Source organism: Megalobrama amblycephala, linkage group LG17 (genome assembly GCF_018812025.1).
Source record: "Megalobrama amblycephala isolate DHTTF-2021 linkage group LG17, ASM1881202v1, whole genome shotgun sequence".
NCBI classification, from domain to species: Eukaryota; Metazoa; Chordata; class Actinopteri; order Cypriniformes; family Xenocyprididae; genus Megalobrama; species Megalobrama amblycephala.
The window spans coordinates 24,737,584-24,752,791 of NC_063060.1; the positions used below are offsets into that span (position 1 = coordinate 24,737,584).

Genomic DNA, 15,208 nt, shown 5'->3' on the forward strand with positions numbered 1-15,208 from the left:
ACCTTTAACCAGCATGAACTGTGAGCAATACATTTGTTACAGTATTAATCTTAACATTAGTTAATAAAAATATAGCTGTTCATTGTTCTTGTTAATACAGTGCATTATTTGTTAACTAATATTAATGCAACTTTTGATTAATAAATGCTGTAGAAGTACAGCTCAGTTAATGTTAACTAATATTTACTAATGAAACCTTATTATAAAGCGTAACCAAATTATTTTCTAGAACTTCAAAATTAAGCTTACTTTTGGATTTCTGATCATGTTGGCAATGGTAGCATGGACACAGGATGTAAAGCCCCAAGTGCTCAAAAAGTGCCACCATCCTTCAGAGCTTAGCTCCAAAACACCAATCCTTAAGACCTTGATTAGCTGGCTCTGATATGTTTAATTGAGGTTAGAGCTAAACTCTGCTGGAAGGTGATTCTGTAGGAACTGGTTTGGATACCCCACCCACCCAACATTTCTTGTTTCCGAGTGAATGCTAAATTAACCAGTCAGTATACTGTTGTGACATACAGCATTTAGCTCAAATCAAGTAAACTTGAGGATGAAAATCTCAACTTTTTAAGAACCAAAAGAACATAATGGTGTAAAAAGACAAACTACATTATCCTAATCAATAAGGACTCAAATGAGTCTAAACAGCCAGTGCAGACCAGACATTCTTTAAAGAAGAGACAATGACAGTTTTGTGTCAGTCACTTAAACAGTTTTATTAGTTAGCATAGTTTCCAGCTCTCCACATTCCTTGGTCTACTGTGAATGGATGCCTCATATAACCTTAAAAAAAAAAATAAAAAAACTACATATACACACACCTTCAACAGTGGTTATGCTGTACCATTTCATTCAATACATAGTACACAGAACTGATTCACTTACCATCTGGGTGATAGCTGGAGAGCAATGCATCCTGGTTAGACTGAACCGCAGGAACCCAATATGTGTCCCTAAAAACAGGAAGCACAGATTCTCCACTTTGAGGGTTATACAACCAAGGGTTCATTACTGGAAGGTTTTTACCACTAATTTGCTCTGGTTGAAGTGGTATGGTTAAGGGCTCAAATGAATTGTGATTATTGGATGGCTGAAGTAATGACAACAGGCTGACCGAGTCTTTTGTGGGAGAGTCAGATATAGGGGGCTTAGCATTTGAATAAGTTGCTTGATACCCATAATTCATATTTCCTTTTTTGTCATGAGCTGGAGGCATTGTAGGGTTTGAAGAAATGTCATGGGGCATTTTTTCAAAAAAGGGAAAATTATTTGGAGCAACTAGCATTGGCTGCATGTGATGTCCCCATGGGGCAACATTCTGTCCCATCTCAGCTTGGTAAACTGCAAGTTTTGGGCTTTGGTTTGAATAGACACGAGGTTCATCAACTGGTCCATTAGAGGGCCCCAAAGGGTTTATAACAGGAGAAACATTTGCAAATTTCTGTGTAGAGGCAGTAGTTGACTCCAACTTCCTAAAAATGGAGGGACATATAGTAGGTCCTGTCAAAAGCTTTGAAGTATCAGGGGCATTGGTACCCTTAATGATGGGATTCTCTGCCAAATATTGCACTGCTGTACCATCTGAAGCTAGTCGTACAGTTAGACCTTGTGAAGAAAGTGGGCCATAATTATAACCCAATCCCTGAACAAGGGGAAATGGGGTTGAACCTGCAGATATAACAGGAGATGACAGCATTTGGCCTCTAATTTTAGTCAGAATAGAAATGTCAAGATTAGGCATTGGAAGAGGAGGACCAAAATGGTGATGGTTGTGCTGGTGGTAGGATATTGAAGGTGGGCCAGGGCAGAAAGTTGGACAATTTGGAGTTAGGCAAGCCTTTATGGGGGCAGGGGTATTAACTTCAGGAAATTCAGGGAGTGAAGGGGTAGGATCAGTGCTTGGGGCAAAATCAAAGTCTAAGCTCATTGGAGGACCTTTAACAACTGGTTTCTGTGTGGTTGAATTGGAAGCAACAGCCCCAGAGGCGGGAACTGTATTAATCTGGGGGACTTTTGTAGGAACAGGCGGCATTACCGAATAACGTGGTGGGAAGGGTTTGTACCATGGATAGTGGAAGTGCTGTGGTCCTGCCTTTCTTGTAGGGGCAGGTATAGGTGGTTCAGACTCTGGTTTTGGTGGAGCATGTGGTTTAGAGGGTCCTGTTTGGGTTTGGGAATAAGGCCAGTAGGGGTCTTGTGGAAAGACTGCTGAGGAGGGAGCAACAAATCCAGGTTTTCCAGGATATAAAGGATACACCAAATTTCTGGGTGGAAACATAGGTGCCCATTGCGCAGGAGGGACAATGGGCATGGTAGGCATCAACTTATCTTGAGGAATGCTTGTGGGTTTTAGTAGGGGAGCAGGAGGGGTTTTAGGAGCCTTGGTAGGAGGCAACAAAGGTTTTCTTGGAAATGGCAAAGCTGTACTTTGACTGAGGACAGGAGTGAGACCCAAGCTGGGCTTAGGGTACCAAGGGTACCAAGTATGAGGACGTTTTACATAAACAGGTGCTTGTGGTTTCTGAGTTATAGCAGTTGGGGGACTCACAATTTTGGGACTTTGAGGAACAACCATTGGTGGCACATTTGAAGAGTAACTAGGAGGAACTGGTTTAAAATTTGGCTGGCCAGGGATGTAATAAGGAAGGGGAGGAGTAAGCAACTTCTGAATTGCTGAACTTGTGGAGGGAGGGAGGGTTGATGAAACAAGAGCATGGGGCATAGAAGTAGGTGTAAAATTCTCAGGTGCTAGATCAGGCATGCTAATGGGAAGATTAAGTGACAATGCTGGGCAGGACAGATGAAACACGCTCTCCACTGCCATGCTGAGAGTGAACATCCCATCCTGTAAAAGGCAACAGATTAGTGTATTCAAGATGAGAAACTGGCTAAAATTAGTACAATGTGGAATATATCGCATACCTTTGGCTCAGTGCATGGCAAATACGGGGCATGGATGACAACACTTTCTGCATGTGAAACCAAACTGTATCCACATCTAGCTGACACTTTCAGTAGAGGCTGCCACTCATTCATTACTAAGCAGAATTAACCAAATTTAGACCTGTAAAGCTCACATCAAACAATGTAAACAAACAAGGACCTGCTTGTTACCTTTGATCTTCAGGTTCTCAGAGACTTCTCTATGCAGCCTCACAATCATGCCATTAGTGTAGCAGGAGACAGTTGGAGCCCTCTGTGCCGAGGTTTGTGAGGAACAAGACATTTTCACAGGCAATCCCCACCAAAGTAAGGGAAGAATAAAAGTGTTTCTCTAAAAAACAAAACAAAAAAAAAACAAAAAAAACCCAAGTTGTAAGGTCAGAAGGGATAATGCAAACATTCTATTTACATTGAAAAATAAATGCAAACCTCTTGTGATACATAACATCCATCATATGGTATAATGAAAACAAAGTCCCTCCATGTTCTCAGAAATCTATGGCCACAATCTGAAGGCAACCGTGACAATGGAAGTGGTGGAATGCTTCCTACAAAAGGAACAAATAAAAATACATCTTTGGGAAGCAAAATAAATAAATAAATAAATACTGTCAGTGGAGAAGCAAACCTCTATCAATAAGAAAGCCGGACCCAAAAGGAGCCTCTTGTCCATGAACTGTCAGTTTCATCAAATCTCCAACACAATCTACTTTGGGTTTCATTTCAAGTAGCCTTTCTACTGCTGGAGTATACAGGGTGTTCAGATCATAAACCTGTCCCCAAAGAGGTTGCAACGTCATCCAGCCTTTTGACAATAGGTACAAACAGGATACACAGAAAGACAAGTTCAACTTTAACACCATGCAATCAATAACTAAATGCCTTTGCAAGGAGGTACAATAATTAAAGATCAAACTGGATGACTAAAGTTCAAAGTCCTGGACTAACATTCTTGTTAAATATTTGCTAAACTTTAATTCTGTATTTTTAGTCATTTAAATAATTATAAATTCATTTAGTAAATCACGGGTGCATTGTTTACCTGAATCTTCTGATTGGTACTCGTTCTCATCGGGTCGACTTTGAGAACCAAGATCCGAAGAAAAACTGTCACTACCATCACCATGAGAATTCGAAGCTTGGTCTTGCCAAATGAGAAGGCGCCCAACCCGTTCTCCAGATTTCGGCCTCTTGTTCCCTCGATCAAATGACTGCCTTGATCGTGCATTCTTGTTAGAAGGGCCCACTGAAATATGCTTTTTTCCCTCGTTAAATACCACAAAACCACTAACTTTAATAAAGATAAGCCAAATAAGAAGAAAACACTTAAGGGTCTGTTTCTCTTTAAACGCCATTCGACAAGACAGTTTTGCATACGCACCACACCACGTCACAGTAGTGTGTCGCAAAAGCCCGGCTTATTTCAAGCACCTGAAATATATAAGATCTTATGTCTACAATTAGCACGTCTATCAAATCAGAGACACCTGTTAGGTAGCCTAAACGAAGGGACGTGTGGATGAGTATGCGGACTTTAGGGTACGTTCACGCGTCAACGATGTAGCCTACTAAAAACGTAGGGTAGACCAGGTACAGTTGGTTATAGGGTACAGTTGAAACACCTTAAATAACTTGCGTTCGCAACAAGTCTGATCTGTGAAATTTTCTTAGCACATGCATATTAGCGCCCTCTTCAATCGTGTGAAATTTGAAGTACATGCCAGTCAACAGTCCAGTTCAAAGATATCGGCGAAAGTTTTTTTCTAAGGTAATTTTTTCACTTCACCACGTCGCTTCCACATTGAATAGCTTCTCATCCTTACATGACTGTTAAAGTTAACTTACATTTTCGTAAACCTTATTTTGTGCTCTAAACACTGACATATTGCATGACTTTGTGTCATACAAGGTCATCGTAAAATCTAGAGAAATGTTCGAGGTGGTCTACAGTTGAGACACAGTGTATCAAATGTACCCGCACCATAGAATCCTATTGCGGCCCATGCAGTTTAGTTGCACGATGCAAGTTCTATTAAGATCTATTAATCTATTAAAATTAATAGATTTCATCTGTTTTATTATTGCTGTTTGCAATTGTTCAATGTTTTTTTACTGTTACTCAACTTTTCAACTGTTAATATTAAATTTATGGCCTAAAATTAAATATTGTATCACTGTTTGCCATTACTGCACAATGTTTTACAAATGGACTACTTTTAACTAAACAAAATAATAAAATAAAATACTAAATGGAAATAAAAACTGTTAAATTCTCATTTTTTAAAGGTATTTTACATTTGCAGTGAATTGGTTAGGCAGCTTTACAGCATTCCGGATGGGTGTCTCAACTGTACTAGGGTACTGTTTCAACTGTACCTGACTGTTTTCGACATGGGTACAGTTGGAACAAAAAAGCTTCTTGTGTTTATGAGCTAATTGTGAAAAATATGACCTACTTATGGATGTTAATTATTAATAATATTTTAGTAGACAAGTAAAAGAAATGTCATATGAAAAATCACTTCGTTTCACTTCTTTTCAGTCCCATAATTTTGGTGTGGTAACGGTGAAAGCAAAAAGTGTACCAACTGTACCTGGTCTACCCTAAACGTTTTTCCTTTGCGTTTTTCGCGTACAGAAGACAATCCTCGTTCACACGGTCACGGATCCGCGAAAACGACCAAAAACACTGTATTATCCATGCCAGGCCAGTAGTTAGCAAGGTCACTTTGCTTTTATAGGCCTACATCGTTGTCGTGTAAACGTAGCCTACCCTTAGTCTAACCCAGAGCCATATAGAGATATAGATCATAGATCTCTCTATGGCTCTGGTCTAACCTAATTAATCATGTGCCAGAGCCAGGATTTTTTCATAAGGGTAGCCAGGCAGGGCCAGCAACCAGTCTGGGGTGGCACAGAACATAAAACATAAAAATGACTCTGACTTCACTATAAAGTACTGAACTGTGCCTACAACACAACTGAATACAGTTAATTTGTACTTAATTGTAATTGAGATAGTGAGTTAGATCATGGAATGCTGAGTGAATTTGACCTTTTTCCTTTTTTTTTTTTTTGCATTCCTCAATTGCAGGCATATTAAAAGTGGCTCACACTATAGCTAAATTTCAACCTGTTCAGTCAGTTCTGGGTTCTCAAAACCCCCAAATAGCTTGTTCTCCATTGTTGCATCTCCATGGATGAGACATGCAGATAACTACATACTGTAGTTCAAAGATTATTCAACCTTCATTTAATTTTATGTACAGTAGTCAACATTTGAAGTGGATCAAAAAAGTTCATCAATGTTGTCCTAAGTACTAAAAAAGTCCTAAGAAGAAGGTTTTAGGACAACTTTGATGAAAGGTTTTGATCCACTTCAAATGTTGACTACTATATAATCAATGAACTTCAACAATTCTGAGTTTGTCTGTTTCAAAAACTAACCAAAAAAGTAAACACTAAATGTTTAACTTTCTGTATTGTCAAAATAAATATTTGCAACAGTTCTATCATACCTAAATTAAACTCCGTAGAAAGAAAAAAAAGTGTTCTCTTTTGACAGCACATAAATGCCAGAATGTAAAATTAATTATTTTATGCATTTAAATGTGATCATTTTTGTTTGTAGTTTATAAATTAACGCAAGCATCTTCTAATATAAATGCACAGTTCTCACATTTATTTATGCATTAAAAAATTACATATCAGCTTATATTGTGATCTCACATATCAGAATATTTGAGTCCAGAGACATGTGACGTATATATCTCAAATAGGCCTACATACATGCATGCACAGTTTTAATCGCCTTTTTGGTTATTTCATGACTTAATAGACGACAGAACTACGACGTTCCATGATCGTAGTTTTTTTTGCGCTTTATTTATAGTGAGTAGGTAATATGCAGCGCGCCGTATTTGCGCGATTGAAAAGTGAAGTTGAGAAACATTTACGTAAGCTATATATAATGTTCGCCATTCACCGTTGTTCTGCTGAAGCTCATTCGGCACCTGTATCGTTTCCGCGCGCGTTTGACTTGCGCCTGGCACTTGAGGCGAAGTTGCAGTGCGCGTCTGAAAAGTCTCCCGTTTTTTTGTAGTCTTAAAGTGACGGTTCTGCGTTTAAATAAACGCAATTCTTGTCAACAAAAAAAGCAGACAGAAACAGCAGTTTTGAGCGGGGTGGCCGCCCCAGTTCCTCTCATTTATTTCTGCTTTTTTCAAATGGTTATATTTTTAAGTTTGAAATGTGGGGTAGAGATCTTGTAAACATGCTTGCATTGGAGAGATTGAGATACATTAACAATGATAAATCTGAGGTATTTGATCAAATTTGGGGACAAATTTTAGAACATATTATGATAATTGATGTAGTGCACTCATAGCCAATGGCCCCTGTTAATGCCAAAGTTATTAGTAATGGAGTGTAATCTCTCTGTATTTATTGATATGTATTTAATGTTGTGCCTAAAGTTTTATTAGACAGCTGACAAGTCAGGATAATGCACTTTATCTCTTTTTTTTTTTTGTATTATACACAATCATTGTTACCAGTCATTCTTATGAGTCATAAGGGTAGTAGACATTTTATTTTAATATAGGATTAAGTGACTGTACATTTACGAATTTGTATCCTGCTTAAGAATTACCTGTCCAGTCAAATGATAATTTGGCTTTGTATGCATTTGTCCCTCAAATGTTGTTTTGTCATAGTTCTTTTTTATTATTATAATTATCTATTCTTTTTTCCTCATGTTGTCTTTGTTCTGTGAAAAAGCAAAAACACTAAAACAAATGTGTAAAAACATTTTTTTTTTCTTATATAGCTCATTTCTTAAGAAATGCTCATGATTTCTTGTCCGAATTATTCAGTGTCAATTCCATTACCGTCAAACTCCATTACCAAGGAACAGTAACAGTGTTGACAGTATGTAACAGAACTGACAGTCCTACACAGAGAAACACATATTCTCTCTTCCCCTCTCTCACATACACATACATGACAGTCAATTCTGGTACACACATTCTGGTAACAATGTTTGATGGTAACGGACATCAAGAAATCATGATTTTCAGCTATATACGATTTATGTATATATTGCCTGTAACATCTTGTGATCCTTGACAATGAGTAACAAGTTATTAAAATAATAAAAAATATAACCATTTGAAAAAAGCAGGGGAAAAAATGACACGTCAACTTATCTTTGGACACCGCGATGTACCTACAATTATAGAATCACCCGTGGCTCATACACACATTTTTAGATAAAAATTGCAATCTACTACTTGTACACTGCTAGTCCTAGATGGCATGTCCAAATTATATGTTCCAAAATGTTGCAATTCATCATATCAGATGAGCTAATTCTGGCAATAAAATTAAACCAAGTCATTTGAAGTTGCGTACAAGACCTTGTTAGTGATTACAGCGACCTCTTCAGGCTCATCCATGTCAAACAATATTTTTCCTTTCAGTGCTCACTTCAGTATCAATTTAGTTCACATTGAATAGAAATTGCCTTAGCAAAAATGTTGAGCAAATCCCTTTTCTGATACATACCATGCAGTGTCTATGGTTGACTTAATTTTTCTACATATTTATAAAAAGACGCTTGAAGACAAACAAGTGAACAAAATCAAATTTCTGGTTGGAATAGGTTTATTTGATCTGTCTGTAAACAAGGTGGTTAAATCATGGCATTTGTTTTTTTTTCTTTCCTTTCACGCAAATTGAGTTGAATATCAGCTGGTCAGACGTAAGAAGGGAGATAACTGGACATAATTTGATGCTTCTTTTTTGTTTTTTTAATCTGTACATTTTCCACAAGCCCTGGAGTTTGAATTTATGCCAAATATCCCAAAGGTGCCACTGAAGAATTGACTCCTCACAAGGCAGCAGTTAAAATCCATCTCACAGTAGCAACAGATCAGATCTACATTATGGCACAGGATACACAGCTTTATTTAACAAGTTTCCACAATACAACTGACTTCGACTAGTGGTCTTTTTCCAACTAATACCACCATATCCCAGAAAAAGTTAGTGTACACAGTTTACTTCAGTATATATTTTTTTTGTCTATTTAATGAAGCATTTGTACCGTGCTATGACAGTTTGATACATCGCAATTAAGTAGTTTACAAGGCAATGACTTCCAAATGGTTTCATTCTTGAAAATAACAGATTAAAAGTCAAAAACGTTTAAGAATTTTGAAGTGACATGTTAACAATACGACTGCCATTTCATCTATTCAAGACATTCATGAGGGAAATTCTCAGGTAGTTATCATACACTTGGTTTTTATTTCAAACTGTTAAGCCAGTAATAGTGTTTAATAAAAATGAGCTTGGTGTTACATAGTGTACTTGGAAGTGTTGAAAATTTAGTGTTATAAAGTCAGCAACAGATGAAGCTAGCAGTCATTCTTCACAACAACAGTTTGGAGCAATTCTGTTAATCCCTTCGGATGAAACAAAAAATTGGTCCTATTGGAGAACCCAAAGTGAAATGGACAGAACCAGAGGTACATTGGGATGGCAGCACTTTTTGTCTTAAAAAAAAGGAAAAAAAAAAAGAGAAAAAAAAGACAAGCAAAAAAGAAAAAACATTTTACAGGAGCTGGCAAACAACAATTATAAGTGCCTGAGCTATTGTAGCGATGGAATGTCCATACAGAGTCCGGGATGCAAAGGCTCTTGGGAAACAATTTAACCCAAACCTTGTAAATGCTGATCTGCCACCACACTCAAAATATTCCAACATTAGACCAATGACTTACAAGACCACATCCAAATACAACAGCAAAAGCATTTGATATAAGGTATTCAAACTAAAGACGGTACAGGGTATAATAGTAGCTAGGGCGAGGGTGGTGCAGTTCACAAGGGCAGGGGTGCTTACTAAATTAATCCAGGATCAAACTGAGAAAATGAAATAAAAATAAGAAAAAGAATAAGTGTTACGTGACTGGTTAACTTCATTCTCAACGCTGAGACAAGGCGGTGTAGTTAGTTATTGGAAAACGATGATATTGACCTAAAAGATATGCATGCACTTTTTCCATCCTGGACATGCTGTATACAAGGAAGACCATGAGAGCTCAGCAAGGGCTCAAAGCACTTGAGAGGCATCAATCTATCATAAGCTGGTTCATTAGCAGTGCCTAAGGAAAAAATTGGACAATGTAGTGACTTCATTTACTTGTGAATTTACACAAATTCTGGGCCGTCCATTTTTTTTTTTTTTTTTTTTTTTAATTCTTCATTTTACACCTATGGTATGTACAGTAGTGTTTGTGACTGAACCTTCATAAAACCAACATGCTCGATTTACTGTGGCACAAAAAAAGATGTCAGAATTTGGAAAACTAAAGAACATGGAGCATTAAACAAAAGAAACTTCATTTAAAAAAAAAATGGACAGATTTGGAGAGAGACAACGATGCATCTACTAACTGTTTCTGGTAGTGTTGTCAAGTTGACAAAAGGGGGCAGGGATGAGGGTAGGGGTGGGTGGGTAGTGTGGTGCGGTGTATTAAAGTGAGCTGCTGTGTGGATGGATGGGAAGGGGCTGCTTTAGTATCCAACTTTCCTCAGGTACTCAGCCATGCCAAATGCTTTCTTGTTGAGCGATCCTCCGTGGGTACCTTCCTTTCCCATGACTATAACCAACACTGGAGTACGTAAGGAAAGAAAAAAGACGACAAATGAACAAAACTGAAAAGAAAAAAGAAAAAAAGAAAAAAGTCTTTCCCCCCGATGACACGGGGACATTATAGGATATTATCACCATTCTTCCCATGATTGCTATTAAATTTTTTCAAGACATTTACTGCTTGAAGGAGAAAGCTTAACAGCAAACTTCTTTCTTCTTTCTGTCCCTCAAGTGAAACTAAACAAGCTTAATTACATTAGAACCCTGAATCCCTCAAGTATTTTGCCATTGAGTATGCCTTCTTATTCAATCCGCCTCCATGGACCCCTTCTTTGCCCATTACAAGAACCAAGACTGAAAGAGAAGAAATAGAGAAGGGGAAAGTTGAGAAGTGCAGTGGTTAGGGAAAAAAAGGGAACAATTATGAAACAGAGGAGAAAGAGAATCACAATTGCAATCAGAAGTGTTTGCATGCACATGCGTTTCACCATTAAAAGCAACCGAGTACAGGAAAGTGATTCAGAGTATTTGATAAGAAGGTCTGAAGTTTGTTGCTTGAACTGTGTAGTGACATATTTTAGCGCACAGGAAAGAGGAAATAGGAAGAGGAATTTGACGCTGCCACATTCCAAAAGGACCTTCAATGCGCCCCACACACCCTAAACCCTTTTGAAATGTTGTTACCTTGCCAAGATATCTCTCAGAGACTTTCATGGGATCACATCTATGCATTGTCCATGAAACACACTGGGCTTAAAATGATAGTTCAAATGAAAATTCTGTCATCTTTTACTCACCCTCAAGTTGTTCCAAACCTGTATGGAATTCTTTCTTCTGCTGAACACAAGAGACAATATTTTGAAGAATATGGGTAACCAAACAGTTGATGGTCCCCAATGACTTCCATTGTTTGTTCTTTGTTCCCCTATTATACAAGTCAAAGAGGCCCCATCAACTGTTTGGTTACCCATATTCTTAAAAATATCTTCTTTTGTGTTCAGCAGAAGAAAGAATTTCATACAGATTCGGACCAACTTGAGGGTGAGTAAATGAGTCAAGTAAATTTTTATTTTTGGGTGAACTATCCCTTTAATACTAACAACCTAACTTTGGCCATGAATGACAGATCTTTAAAACTTACCCGATAAGACATTAAATGTAGGATTGTGCAAATAATCAGCATCTATGTGACATAACTTGCACCCTGACGATTTATCTAACATACTCAGAGATAATGGGGTGTGGTGAGGTGTTTACAGCATAACTGGATGATTGATAGTCCAGTCCCGAATTCATTAAACAATGATAAGGTTAAGAAGGTTAGATTAAGAAAAGCTTGTACATGCACAGTGCTGAAATACAGCTCTTGGGTGTTTCTTTCAGAAAAGGAGGGATGGGGACAGAAGATTGCACTGGCTTGAAACTATACCTTCCATGTCTGTTTGTCTATATTCAAAAAGAGGACCACAAAGGCAGACTGTATGAGTGGGCACATCTTCGCATTAAGGGTCATTTGTTTTAAAATTTCTATGGAAAAATTCTTTAGGAAATAAAGATTCAAAAAAATGTAAAACAATGGCAAGGAATTAGATACAGCTTGTTTCCCAGGGTTGCCCTGGGCTAATCTATACTAATAACTTTAAACAGACACAGAATCCTAATAAAATTAAATTAAATAAATAAAAGTGCTCGTCAGGGGTGATCCTAAAATATCTATGGGTTAAATTAGACTCTTGACATGTATAGTTTACCTTTGCCAGCTCTGCCTATGGAAACATTGTATGTTGGCTCTCCATTATGACTCTTTGTCCTGATGTCCATTGTCCAGTCCCCTTCCAATGGAAGGCTGTCTCTGATCACAGAGCACTTCTTTTTCCCTAAAGTCAGCCCACTGGTGAAGAAGCCCTCTCGGTCTTTGCCAACAATGACATCGATTTCATCAGGCTGAAAAATTAAGCGTGGGAAAAAAAGTGACATTTTAAAAATCTTCTTTCAATTAAGGTTTAGTATCATGCAGTCTCTGCTGTAAATATTTAAAATATTGACCATACTTTAAGGGAACCTTGTAGAAAACCTGACTGGATCATTAGATCTCTAGCATAGCATGAGTGCTGCCAATCTGACCCCCTCTAGGAGTATCCTAAATAAATCCAATTAAGCTTGAACCACTTTTTTTTAACCATGACAATTATAATAGCATAATCCCAGCTCAAAAATGCTCTAATACTAACAGTGAGATGCGGGAAAAACTGAGTATTAACAGGCGACAGGACGCCATCTTTGTGTTCCTGTAGGGAAAAACTTGAAGCACAGGCGCCACTGTCTGAACTTCCTCCTCTCATGGCCTAAGACTGCAGCTTATCTCAAGACTGATCAGACCGAGTCCGATCTCTGAAATAATCCCGGACTTATTAACGATCTAGCGAGGGGATCTATGCACTTGAAGGATCTAAAAAATAGAAAAATACAATGCACAACGCGTAGATATGGTAGAAATCGATAATGCTGAATAATGCAAAAGGAAATGTGTGATTTAATCAGAACCAGCCTCGTTCACTTCCAATGAAACTCTTCGAAATCCAAAGGAAACTTACTAGATGGGTTTGGCTTTACAGCGGTTGCAGTTTAACTAGGTAGTTTAGATAAGCATAATGTGGTTCATTGTGATATGAGTAATGAAGTCTAGAGGCCGTGGCCACAGCCCTGTGCTTTCATCTGGGCCTCTACCCATTCAGTAGAAACACATCAATTTCCTCCCGCTCTTTCACTTTTACGAGAAAAAAAATGTGGTTCAGTTGTAAAGTTGTCGTTTTGCTAATGATAAACACGATAACAATAGCTCGTTTTATTATAATATACGCTTGAAATGGTTAGCTTGCGCTAAGCACGAGACCGGCTCCCCGTGCACGCGTGCTAACGCTGACTAGCTTGCTAACACCCGAATCTATCCGCTCGCCCCAACACACAAATTACACTCCAAATTAGATTAAAACGAAGAGTTAACCGCATAACGGGTGCCAATCTAGCAAAACCTTACCGTTATACCGCTAAAAGTACCACCCTCTGATGATGCCCAAACGTATTTGGCGTCCGTGTAGCCAACAATGGCGGCATCCTGGCAGCTGCCATCGGCCATCAGGTTATCCACGTAGCTTTGCCAAGACATTTTTCTGTAATTTGAAAGGATATATAGGACGTACTGCACCCACTGGAGTGGATTTAACGCTACAAGTGCTAAAGGTCTGGCGAAGGTTGTGCGGATTGAGGGTTTTGGCGTCTCCTGTGCTGTCCGGCTCGTTGGCTTGTATGAAATCTCAGCTCGGGCAGGAAAGAAAGCCGACGAACTGAGACAGCGCCTGGGTGTAGTCCCGCGCTATATCCCTCCGCGCAGACGACTTACCACCGCCACTGCGACGCTGCACCAAAATAGACCCCCTTTGATGTGATGGCATCAGCTCAGTCTTATTATCACGATGTAATTAGTTTCACAATGCTTAGTTTTTAACATTAAGTGTGTAAATTGTTTCCCCCCTCTCTTTTTGGCTCATGAATTAGTTACCTTTTTGTTTTCCACCTGAAGTGTTCTGATATCAGGAACGCCTCAATTAAATTAAAGGGAGACTTCACCCAAAAATAAAACGTTTGTCATAATTTACTCACCCTCATTTTGTTCCAGACCTGTATGACTTTCATTCCTGTGTGGAACACAAATTAAATATTTTGAACAATGTTGGTAACAGCAGTTTTGATACCAATGACTTCCCAGGGTTATTCTGGTTAACTAAAACCATTTCAAAAAAATAATAAATAAATAAATAAAATTCCGTAACTTGAAATAAAATAAAATATAAAAATAACCTTAAACTTATTTTTTATCAAGTTGCAATAAGTCAACTTTTTTTTTCATTCAACCTTGTGTACTAAAATATAGACATATTTATTAAAAAACCCAAAACTAATAAAATGGAAAAAAACATGTAAATTACTAAAACTGTAACTAAATTAAAATGTTACTTTTACATAGGCTTATTTGTTTTTACATATGGTAAATGTTAAATATCATGTAATCAGAATGATATTTATTAAGAATGAAACCAGCAAGCTATCATTTAACAGATATTTACAGTATAGGTTAGAAAATTGTTTTGCTTTAATGTCTGTAACTCAGTTTTTTATTGTCTTTGATATCATTTGCACACATTTATCTGCTAAAAATTCAAGTTGTTTTTTAATCTACAATAATAACTAAAATGTGTTTATGGCAGGTATAGTGCTTAATGTTACAACACAGTTAGAGGTATAATAGTATAGGTGGGGTGGGTTGTAACACAAGGACCCTTGTCAAAAAAAAACAAAAAAAAAAAAACAGGTGGCCCAGTGATGAAGGGGACCGGAACGCAGTTTCCTCCAAGGGAAGGAAGAAGTAAATGGAGAAAGAATTCTAAAACCATCAGGTCAGCCATGATTTTTTTTTTATTTTTTTATATATATATATAATTTTTGTGAAAAAGTCACCTCAGCAGGGTGGTGATTCAGCAGTGGCATCCATTGTCATTAATGTCAGGACAGATCATGTGGCAAACGATGACACAAGTCACACAA

At 37.8% G+C, this 15,208-nt stretch overlaps 2 protein-coding genes across 3 annotated transcripts; both read right to left on the reverse strand.

The window, feature by feature from the left end:
* Nucleotides 1-697: 697 nt before the first annotated feature.
* LOC125250526 (proline-rich extensin-like protein EPR1) lies at nt 698-8,465 on the reverse strand. The gene is made up of 7 exons (XM_048163159.1): nt 3,989-8,465; nt 3,575-3,751; nt 3,376-3,494; nt 3,118-3,277; nt 2,926-3,041; nt 889-2,848; nt 698-786 (listed from the first exon to the last, which is right to left on the reverse strand). The coding sequence occupies exons 1-7, from the start codon at nt 4,299-4,301 to the stop codon at nt 722-724; spliced, it is 2,910 nt and encodes a 969-aa protein (XP_048019116.1). The 5' UTR covers nt 4,302-8,465; the 3' UTR covers nt 698-721.
* A 127-nt stretch (nt 8,466-8,592) lies between these two features.
* On the reverse strand, nt 8,593-14,053 carry pfn2a (profilin 2a). 2 transcript variants are annotated; one of them, XM_048163164.1, is made up of 3 exons: nt 13,644-14,046; nt 12,358-12,550; nt 8,593-10,625 (listed from the first exon to the last, which is right to left on the reverse strand). In XM_048163164.1, exons 1-3 carry the CDS (start codon nt 13,770-13,772, stop codon nt 10,528-10,530), a joined length of 420 nt encoding a protein of 139 aa, XP_048019121.1. In that variant the 5' UTR covers nt 13,773-14,046; the 3' UTR covers nt 8,593-10,527. The 2 variants fall into 2 exon arrangements, with proteins under 2 accessions (XP_048019121.1, XP_048019122.1); XM_048163165.1 differs by lacking the exon at nt 8,593-10,625 and adding an exon at nt 10,632-10,960 and having other exon boundaries at nt 13,644-14,053.
* Between the last annotated feature and the right edge of the window lie 1,155 nt (nt 14,054-15,208).

Excerpts from the sequence above, each read along its gene's own strand:
- LOC125250526 (XM_048163159.1), bottom strand. The coding sequence starts at position 4,301 with ATGGCGTTTAAAGAGAAACAGACCCTTAAGTGTTTTCTTCTTATTTGG. Across the intron at positions 3,752-3,988 it reads GTACCAATCAGAAGATTCAG|GCTGGATGACGTTGCAACCT; the intron begins GTAAACAATGCA and ends TATTGTCAAAAG. Across the intron at positions 3,042-3,117 it reads TGAGAACCTGAAGATCAAAG|TAATGAATGAGTGGCAGCCT; the intron begins GTAACAAGCAGG and ends AATTCTGCTTAG.
- pfn2a (XM_048163164.1), bottom strand. The coding sequence starts at position 13,772 with ATGTCTTGGCAAAGCTACGTGGATAACCTGATGGCCGATGGCAGCTGC. Across the intron at positions 12,551-13,643 it reads GTACTTTTAGCGGTATAACG|CCTGATGAAATCGATGTCAT; the intron begins GTAAGGTTTTGC and ends TTAATTTTTCAG. Across the intron at positions 10,626-12,357 it reads CATAGGCAGAGCTGGCAAAG|TGTTGGTTATAGTCATGGGA; the intron begins GTAAACTATACA and ends TACGTACTCCAG.